The sequence below is a fragment of the Mus caroli genome, chromosome 5 (assembly GCF_900094665.2).
Source record: "Mus caroli chromosome 5, CAROLI_EIJ_v1.1, whole genome shotgun sequence".
Taxonomy (NCBI): Eukaryota; Metazoa; Chordata; class Mammalia; order Rodentia; family Muridae; genus Mus; species Mus caroli.
Genome location: NC_034574.1, coordinates 31,690,952 through 31,701,563, shown reverse-complemented (window position 1 = coordinate 31,701,563; position 10,612 = coordinate 31,690,952). Strand labels below are relative to the sequence as shown.

Sequence of the window (10,612 nt, the reverse complement as noted above, 5' to 3'; positions counted from 1 at the left end):
CAAGTGATCACCAACTGAATGTGAGCTGGGGCCTCAGAACGCAGCACACAATAGTTTCACCTTAGGAAGCCAGGAGCTCTGTAGGGTAAAAACACACCCAGACACTCCGTCAAGCAAGATAAGATAATTACACTTAAACTAACCAAAGGGGCGGAGCTATGAGCAGGATGACTGTCCACGCATGGCTTTCCAAGATTCCTCTTTCCCCAGTTTCGAAAAACTGGTTTTTGTTGTTGTTGTTTGTTTGGTGTTTTTGATTTGTTTTGAAACAGGGTCTATGTACTGAACTCACTATGTACACCAGGATGACCTCAAACTCAACGATCGGTCTGCCTGCCGCCTCTACCTCCCAGGTGCTGGAATTAAAGGCGGGCTCTTTTTCTTTCCTTTCTTCCTTTTTCTTTTTTTAAAGTAAACTTGTCGGGTGCGGTGGCTCACACCTGCGACACGGGAAGCTACGGCAAGAGGACTGCCTAAGCCAAATAATTGAGTTCCAGGCCAGCCTTGGCTACAGCGTGAGGTCCTGTTTCAAAAAGTAAATAAATAAAATCGGAATAAGATACAGTGAGGGACGAACTTCGCATCACCCAAAGCAGCTGCAAAAGCTGCGAAAGGGAGGCCGACCTACTATCTGCGCGCGGCCGCGGAGGCGCTCGCCCCGCCCCTTCGTGGACGCGAGCGCGCCTGCCCCTTTCAGCGCGGCCGTAAAGAGGGGGCGAGGAGGTGTCGTGAAAGGAGTCGCAAAGCGCCGAGCGCTGGTTGACGGTTGGGACTCCATTTTGTTCGTCGCTCGCCCGCTCGGCAGTCGCTCGTCTCCGTGGCTTCTCCGAGGCGGAAAGTTGGACCGCCGGCGGAAGTTTTGAGGACTCGGCCCGAGCTCGGTCCGTGAGGGTCGTGCAGACGAGCAGAGCAGCGGCGATGCGGCCCCTGGACGCGGTGGAGCTGGCGGAGCCCGAGGAGGTGGAGGTGCTGGAGCCCGAGGAGGACTTCGAGCAGTTTCTGCTGCCCGTCATCCACGAGATGCGCGAGGACATCGCGTCGCTGACGCGCGAGCGCGGGCGCGCGCCGGCGCGCAACCGGGGCAAGCTGTGGGAGATGGACAATATGCTGATCCAGATCAAGACTCAGGTCGAGGCCTCCGAGGAGAGCGCCCTCAACCACCTGCAGGGCGCGGGCGGCGCCGAGCCCCGCGGCCCCCGGGCGGAGAAGGCCGACGAGAAGGCGCAGGAGATGGCGAAGATGGCCGAGATGCTGGTGCAGCTCGTGCGGCGGATAGAGAAGAGCGAGTCTTCGTGAGGAGCCGGCCGCGGTAAGGGCGGGAGCCTGGCGGGGCGTGGGCGATGGTGGGGGAGGAGGCTGGCTTGTCGCCTCGGGAGTAAACTAGGCCCCCCCCTCCCTGGGGAAGGAGTAATAGCAGACCGTCGGCGGGGAGACCGTGGAAGGTTCCAGATGGTGCTGGAGAGCATGGGGCCTTAAGTGAGGCAGCTTTCAGGAGGGGGCCGGGGACTTGCTTTGCTGTCCGGACAGCGTGATTAACCTCTCGGTGATGAATCTCTCCCGCCCGTGCCTTAGGTTTCCAGCCAATGGATTCTGGTTGAGTGATGGCGATTGGCTGACATGACACCCTGGAGAAGCTGAAACCAGAGAGCCTTTTGTTTTCCTTTTTTTTTTTTTCTTTCTTTCTTTTATTATTATTTTTTTTCTTTTCCCCTCTGTCTTCCCTCTGTTTCTCACTGACACTACGTTTCTGCTATGGTCTGCGGTTGACGACCTCGATATGAGTTTTTGATTATTCAGTGGTTCCTTTTTTTTTGTTTGTTTGGGGGAAATAACTTTGATTTGGAAAATGCGCTCACATACGGGAATTAGGGCCTAGATTGTAAGCCCTGTGGCAGTTGAATAACGTTCATTCCTGGCCTTTGGTTGTTGTTCCTGAATTTTGAGGTGCTTTGCTCTTTCTTGGGTGACCTGATAGCTCCCTGAACTTTGGGTCCCTGTGACACTTGAGACTCGGAGTTGAAGCTCACCGCCTCTGAAAGTTTCTGAAGGAGCTATGTTAATTCTAGAAGACTCCGTGCAGCAATGGCAGAAGAAGAGACCAGACTTCATCTGGGACAGTGGATGGGCCTTACATGGCTAGGACTGATGACCTGGGAGAAGGGTCGGAGGATAGTATTGTTTCTATTGGGGGACTTTAATTTCTGTGTGAGACCAAAGGAGGAGAGATGTATTTTGTGCAAAATTTAAATTTTATGTGCTACACTATCTATTGTAACCTGCCTGGTGAGTTTGTTGGGACAGCCTAACTCATTTCTAAAAGAAATGGAACCTCGGATGGGAGAAGAGGTCTTGTTAGTCTGTCCAAGTTGGTATCCCCATATATTCGAGGAGATCCTGGCCATAAAATGAAAGATCCTTGAAATACCCTGTGTGGCTTGGGAAGGAAAACCTGCAATGGACCCAAAACTTAAAAGAAGAGGCGTCTTCAAGGTTCATATGTAGTCGAGCTATAAATGTATGAGTGGCAGACCTGATAAGCGTTTGAGGTCAAAACCCTTACCATGTTGAAAACAAAATCTTACATGTTAATAAAAGTATTCGTTTGCTTGAAAAGATCAGCCCAGAGAGTCATTAAGAAATATTAAGTGAAGTTTTCCTTCAGTGGCCTGTGCTTAGCTTAAATGAACATTCTCCAGCTTTGGAAGTCTGGGTTAGCAGAAGGGATTTCGACTGCTGTAGGAAACATGAGAATAGGGAAGTCTTGATTCCTAGGAGAAAGTCCACATATTGGACACATTAGCCTCTGAGAGCAGTCCTTTAACTCGACTCCTGTTCTTTACCAGTCTTGATGATACAACAGCAACAATGTATTGACTCCCTTCAGACAAGAAGAGCTGGGTCCCCAACTGCTGGGATTGACCCTGTGTGGGAATACCCCTAGCCAACAATGGCTTTGGCCATCATCTCATTCCTAGGTGGCCAAAGTCTAGGGCCCTCCCTTTTAAGGACACCCCAGACATCTTAGAATTCTTGTGTCTGCTGAGGGAACTGCAGCCCAACCTAACTTCTGACTGCTCCACATGTTCCTTCCCGGGGGTGACCATTGAACCTCACGTGTATGGTTCCTTCTTAGTACTGCTGAGGCACCAGCTTCTGGGCTCTTAACAGATGCAATTGCCTTAGAACATGGCAGGGGTAGGAAGGCTTTCCAGAGTGTTGTTTTGATAAGCTTGGCCTTGGATGAGCACAACTTCAGAAGTCAGGAAGAATGGGGTAGGCCAGGCACAGGGAAATAAGACCAGACACTGGTGTGGGTTCTAGTAGTGGGGCCAAAGGTCCGGTAAGAATGTGACTCAGGAGGTAACCAACAAGAAAAGACCATGTTTGGCACATTACTATGTACTTTATTCAGAATTTATTTGCCACAGATAAACCTTTACTGTCCCAATGTACCATATCGCATTGGGTTGCTGATTTTAAAGTGATAATCAGGGCCACAGAAATGGCAAGCCTTCCACCAACCCTAAGGAACTAAGTTTGATCTCAGGGACCCACATGGTAGAAGTCAGGAACTGAGCCTTGAAAGTGGCCCTCTGACCTCAACATGCCTTACTGCGAACTGTGCCCCATCTATAAATATATATATTTAAAATTAAAATGGCAAGAGAAATGGTTCAGCAGTTAAGGGCACTTGTTGCTCTTGAAGAGGACCCAAGCTCAGTCCCCAACACACACATGGCAGCTCACAACTGTCTGTAGCCCTTGATTAAGAGGATTGAACGTCCAAGACATTGGCATGCATAGCACACATGCATGCAGGCAAACATAAATAAACATAAAAGTTTTTTTGTAAGACAGTTCAAGACAAGTTCTCTCCTAAGCAATTTAATTATCTAACCTTACCAACATTACATATATTTTAACATATGGCTCCTCCTAGCTTCATCCTGGTTTTAGACAGGTTTTCAATGTATAGCTCAGGCTGGCCTCACTCTGGAGTCCCCTAGTGCTAGGATCATAAGAGTGCATCAGCTTTTGAGAAGAAACAATAACAACAACAAAAAAAACCCTGAAGCTTAACACCCCTCCCAACCACCCTTCTAAAACTAACTTGGAAGCTTCCCTGTGTGAACATCTATGTCTGTGTGGTTTCCTCTCTTGTGATGTCAGAGATGGACCCCAGGACCTTTCACCTGCATTTGCTCTTCTGGGCAGCATCCCAGCTTTCCCGCTTCTTAAACACTGAACAGTGCTGGTCGTTTTCACACCTACATTTGAAAAGTGTCCAAATTCTTTCCAGCAACTCCTTTCCATATGAGCCTGGTCAATTGCAACACACCCCAAGTCTCCTTTGTACCAATTTGTGCCATACTGGTCTGCTGGCAGTTAGAGATCAATGGAATGTTGACTGACCGAGAGACACTCTAGTGGCAGTGTGGCACAGAACTCATCCGGCTCCATTTGTCATCATTTATTACAGATCCCAAAATCCTTCATGAGCCCCTGGCTCCAGAGGTCTCCTCATGGATGGCTGTCAGAAAGGCTTGTTGGGGTTCTTAGGCAGGGTGCAGATGCCATCTCAAGCTGAGACCAGTCTGTTCCATTCTCGGTGTTAGGGGTGTGTCAGGTGCGTTAACAAACTGCTTTACAGAAAGGAGGTGTCGCCCACCTGGGGTGATGGGATGCTTGGCACAGACCCATGAAAGAGCCTCTGGTGAGCACAGCTCTGGCTTCTGAGCACTCGGCAGTAGAGGATGTTCTTGAAGAAAGCAGTTTTAATGTTGGTGGCCACGGCACAGCACGGGGTGAGGGACACGTTAATGGATGTCTGGCTCCAGGAGAGGCCATCCTGATGAAGCAGGGGAACAGAAGACTCAAACTCCCCTGTCCTGCTCCCTATCCAGGGTCTTTGGCAGGCACTGGTCTGTTGAGGTTCTCCCGGGAGCTACCTTTCCCTGGGGTGGAGGACTATAGGCATTCAGTGCTGCTCACACCTGGACTCTGTTCTCTACCCTCTGGGCATGCGGTAGGGTTGCACTTCCTGATCCCTGTGTTTCACTGGGGCCATGTGAATGCTTCTAGAGCCTTTGAGCTATGAGGGAAGGTGACACCTGTCAGTCCAGCCAGATCCTCTTTATGTGACATCCTCCAAAGTACACTTTGCAGTCTAGCAGGGGCACAGCAACAGTTGAAGGAGTGGTTGAGAGTCACCTTGTTCCTTGATAGTTCTTTGCCATTCTGTGCCTAACATGTAACACAAGTGAAGGAAATTGTTCTGTCCCTGAGATGGGACTGTGTCCTAGCGGTGTAATGTGGTGGTGGCAGCATAACCTTCACTAAGGTGGCCAGTATAAATGCTTTCTTCTTTATTGGTTTGCAAGAAGGGCTGTCAGCCTATCAGAGACCGTTTTTACCTATGACTGCAGCCCTCCCCCTGCCCAGAGGCCTCCTGCCAGATATCTCCCACTGGTTCCCTTTGCCCAAATTCAAGCTGAGGCCTTGGCCACCCTCCCCTGTCCTGAGAGCAGGGGAGCCTGGAACAGTGTGGTTTCCACTGTCATCTAAAGATCAATAGGGTTTTGTCACCCTGTTCATACTGTAGTTGGGTAAACCAGGCAGGGCTGGCTCCAAATACGTGTGACTTTACCAAGACTCCCAGAGTGTCCTGTGAGCCCCTAGGCCTTCCTCCTTTCAAACTAATTCATGGTTTACAGAATTTTCCATATCCCTTGTCTCTTCAAAAAGGGTTTTCTCTATCAGTTCTTCCAGCGAAGGCCAAACTGCCCAGGCGGAAACACCCTGATTATGGGCTCTGGTAGCATGCTGCGACTGCCTGGGCAGACAGGAGTTAGGAAGGAAAACAAAATAGAAGCGAGGAGTAGGGAAGGGACATTACGCAACGCTGGAGGAAGTGAGCAGAGAAAAGTGCCTGTTGGTAACTAAGGGCCCAGAAGACAGGCAAAACTGCAGCAGTCACCAGCCCCAGGTCACTGGGAATGAGTAGCCGCCTTGGGGGAGGGGGGGGGTGCAGAAGCTCCTGTCTAAACAGAAGCCAGATGCTAAGCAGATGGCCTTGTGAGCTTTATTCAGCCAGAGTGACTTCTGGACACTTAGAGAGAGAGTGGGGTGGGGGGAGAGGGAGGAGGCGGGGAGGGGGAGTCGTCACGAATCAGGTGTCAAAGTGCAGTGGGCAATAGGAATGTTGTGGCAAGTAGTTGGGGTGCAGAGGGAACAGGACCATGAGTGGTCCGAGAGTGCTCCAAGGGAGCACCACATGGATGGGAGGGAAGGCAGGGAATGAGTGTACTTCAACCAAACTTCTGGCTGATGTTTGTTGGAAGGATATGGAGATAGAATGGCTGTCTTTTCGTCAGCCTGGGACCTTGGCACAAAATGGCAGTATGCTCTTGGAACCAACCAGCGAAGTGAAGTTTGGTGGAAGGTGGGGTGTCTCCAAGTCAGACTGCTAGTCACGGCTCACTCAGCCCCACTGAGGAGTTTAGGGATGCAAGGAGTGACTCATGCCATCAGCAGCTTGGCATACAAGGAACATCATAGGCTGAGCTCAACTCAACACTGATAATGGACGTGGTAAATTTAGTTTTGAATTTACCACTGTGGAAGAGCCAAAGATGTAGCAGGCAAAATTGCCACTCAATCAAGCTTCCTACAATAGCTCCACACAAGAGATCTGAGCTGAGAGGGGCACTGTCACTTCTGGCCTCACATGGACAATGGCAGAGACGCTTCCATTCCCTCACAGATGAGGGAGGGGAAAGTAGGAGCTGCCTGGGAGGTGCTCCCATGCCCATGGCTTTCCTCTCCAGGCAACGTCCAGAGCACAGAGTCACCTTCCTGCCAAAGGGTTAAGTGTACCTTCTTCCATGTGAACACCGTCAACTTGAGGGAACAGTGAAGGATGGAGCAAAGACAGGTAATTCGAGTCTTCCCTGGGTGGTCAGCTGGGGTCATACAGGAGCAGACAGACAGTAGGCACTAAAGCATATTCTACCCCTGTAGGTAGTTATGAGGCCTGGCACATGATCCAGCAGGAAGCAGACTTCAGAAGCAGCAAAACCTCATGGGGGCACTTTGCAGAGGGGTCTCTATGAGAATTAGCCGGTAGGAGAACAGAACCAGGAGTGGTGAGCTCACCTGGGAGACGCTGCTTTCTGCTGAGCCTGTGGTGGTGGCTATGGACTGAGGATACGACGGGCTTCCTCTTTTGCACTGTCAGAGGGGAAGAGCATGGTTGGCCTACTGCAACGCTTTATCTCAGCACCCTGCACGCATCTTAGAGAGCCCACCGGGCAACAGGTTCCCCAGGGGAGTGATTCATGAGACCCAGAGAAGCTGGAGCTCCAGGTCACTTCTCTGTGTTCTGTCAGAGACAAGTGTGGCCAACACTCCAGCAGAGGAGGGCAGAAGACCCATGGACATGACTTTAAAACTACTACAGCTGCCGGGCTGTGGTGGTGCACGCCTTTAATCCCAGGCAGAGGCAGGTGGATTTCTTAGTTCGAGGCCAGCCTGGTCTACATAGTGAGTTCCAGGACAGCCAGGGCTACACAGAGAACCCTGTCTTGAAAAAGCCAAAAAAACCAACAACAACAACAACAAACAAACAAACAAACTACTACAGCCAGTGCTGGAAAGAGAGATGGCTCAGCGATTAAGAACACTTGTTGCTCTAGCAATGAACCTAGGTTCACAATCACCCATAACTCCAGCTCCAAGGGATCCAATGCCTTCTTCTGCTCTTCTCAGCATGAGGCACACATGGTGCACAGACATGGTTAAAGCACCAACTGCTCTTCCAGAGGTCCTGAGTTCAATTCCCAGCAACCACAAAGTGGCTCACAACCATCTGTAATGGGATCTGATGCTCTCTTCTGGTGTGTGCCTGAAGGCAGCTACAGTGTACTCATATAAATAAAATAAATAATTTTTTAATTAAGCCATTAAAACCACCACAGTCAGCATCGTGGCATGCCCACAACATGATATCTAAAATATTGTAGATAGAAATTATTCCAAGTTGTCAATATTATCAACAGTTTCTGGGTTTTGAGGGGCCAAATCAGTACATTAAAATGTGAAGCACTTCTCACCAGAGGCAAAGGGTAGAGATCTACAAAGTATGATAGGAGGCAACACATTAGTGGCATGATTGTTTCCTCACAGTGCAATAGCAAACTGCTACAAACTTACTTAAAAAAAGACAAGTTCTCAGTTTTAGAGGCAGGCCTGAGATCCAGTGTGGGTAGGGCTGCCTCCCACTGAAGGATGCTGAGAGTCTCTAATCTCTGCATCCGAGCACAGGGAGTCCTTGGCCGCACTTTTGTTAAATCATTTGCCCTGTCTGCCTTCCCCATCAATCTCTGTCTTCTCATGGCCTCGAAGAAGGACACCAGTCACTGAGTTTAGGGCCCACCTTAACCCAGTACTTCAACTGCGTTGCAAAGACCCTATTTTCACAAAGGCCACATCCTGATCTTTGAGCAAACATGAATCTTGGAGGGGCATTCCAGAACAAATAGTAACTAGGGAATTTTTTTTGAAGACTTATTTTTAAATGCGTGTGTGTACATTTTTCTGTGCATATGACTATGCACACTTGTGTACCCACACAGCCCACTGTTGGGATCAGATCTCTTGGAGCTACAGGAGGTTGAGAGCTGCCCAGTGTGGATGCTGGAAATCAAACTCAGGTCATTTGCAAGAGACGTGCTCTTACCTGCTGACTCATCTCTCCAGCCTGAAAATTGTTACACAGGTACAGTTTTGTTTTCAAGACATAGAGCCTTGCTATGTAGCCCTGGCTAGCCTAGACCTCCCTATGTAGACCAAGCTGGCCTCAAACTCAGAGATCTATCTGCCTGCCCATCTGCTTCTGAGTGCTGGCATCATTTTAGCCACTTCACCCTGCTACAATTTTAATATGTCAAATTTACATAGATTCATGTCAAAATGGGTTTTAAGAACAACAGGTACAGAATTGGTATTGAAATTGTTCAAACTGGTCCGGTGCGTCAATAGAGCCAATAAAAATCTCTTCAGGGATTCCCGGACATTGGCTGGGATGGATGTGGCTCAGTTGGCAGAGTGCTTATCTAGGATGCAGAGAAACCTGGGTTCTACTCCCAGCACCTTAGAAGCTACTCAAAAGATAGAATCAGGAGGATCAGAAATTCAAGGTCATTTTTGGCTACACAGTCAAGATCTAGGCCAGCCTGGGGCACATGAGATCCTGTTTCAGAAAGAGGAGAGAGAGAGAGAGAGAGAGAGAGAGAGAGAGAGAGAGAGAGAGAGAGAGAGAGAGAGAGAGAGAGAGAGAGAGGTGTTAAGTCTGTCATGCAAGGGTAAGGATCAGAGTTTGACTCCTCAGAACCCTTGTAAATGTCAGATGGGCATGGTGGCTTGCCTATAATTCCAGTGCATGGACGGCTGAGACGGCCATAGAGCAAGCTGGCTAGAATAGCCTTATTGGGGAACTCTGGATTCAATTGACAGACCTTGCTTCAGAGAGTCAAATGGAGAGTGATGGATGAACACTTTGATGTCAGCTTTGGGCACATACTCAGAGACACTCGTGCAAGTAAAATAAAGAGAGAGAGAAGACAGTCTTCCACGGACTTTAGGACCCCTCTTTCACTCCCATTAGGGTCTGCTGTTTCCAGTCATGCTGGCTAATCTGAAAGTTTTTAGCCTGGAAGGGGAAAGAAAAAAACTGGTCAAGTCTGCGTCAGGTTAAATGTGTACTATAGTTTGGACAAAATATTTCTCAGTGGTCAACGTGTCAGTGTGCAGAGCTGACCAAGAGCTGATCCAAAGGCTAAGACAGCAAAGGGGACAGGTACAGCAATGACAAGGGAGATGCAGATGTCACCCACCTCAGTCACTGCCAATGCCTGTGGCCAGGGGAAGAGTCAGAGGTGGGGCGGGAGCCGAAACAGAAATGACTGGGGACAACTGTTCCCTCAACCACAGGGCAGGGGTGCCATCTGCAGCAGAGCTGGGGGGAGACTCACCGCGCTGCAGCCGTGTGGTCTTTAAGCAAAGAAGGGCCACTGAAGCACGAGGCTGATGTGGGGGCTTCCTGTATAAGACAGTTTGTAATTATCAGTGTGGTGCAAGAGCCAATACTGCCCACCAGAGGCATGGGTCAGAATGCAGTGTGCAGGCCAGGAGAGCTGGCCACACTCACAGAGGAGGCTGCTCTCACACCCCTGCCTCAGACACACCAACATCACTTCCCAGCGGCTAGGAAGAGGGAAGCAGTAAATACTTTTGAGAATATAAAGGGAAAATTCTGTCATCTCAGGGCAGGAAAGAATGTCTTCAAACAAAAATGGGAGGAAGCATAAAAGAAAAGCTTGGTCGGGTGTGGTGGCACATGTCTTTAATCCCAGCACTTGGGAGGCAGAGGCAGGTGGATTTCTGAGTTCGAGGCCTTGGTCTAGAAAGTGAGCTCCAGGACAGCCAGGGTACACAGAAACCCTGTCTCGAAAAACCAAAAAAAAAAAAAGAAGGAGAAGGAGAAGGAAAAGAAGAAATTGAGGCTGAAGGAGAAGATAAATGTGGGGCCCTAATCCTGTATGTACCTTCTAAG

At 49.4% G+C, this 10,612-nt stretch overlaps 1 protein-coding gene across 1 annotated transcript; it reads left to right on the top strand.

Moving 5' to 3' along the window:
- Nucleotides 1-762: 762 nt before the first annotated feature.
- Nucleotides 763-2,613, top strand: LOC110295331 (MORF4 family-associated protein 1). Its single transcript, XM_021163845.2, has 2 exons — nt 763-1,309; nt 1,573-2,613. Exon 1 carries the CDS (start codon nt 919-921, stop codon nt 1,294-1,296), a length of 378 nt encoding a protein of 125 aa, XP_021019504.1. The 5' UTR covers nt 763-918; the 3' UTR covers nt 1,297-1,309; nt 1,573-2,613.
- The last annotated feature ends 7,999 nt before the right edge of the window (nt 2,614-10,612 follow it).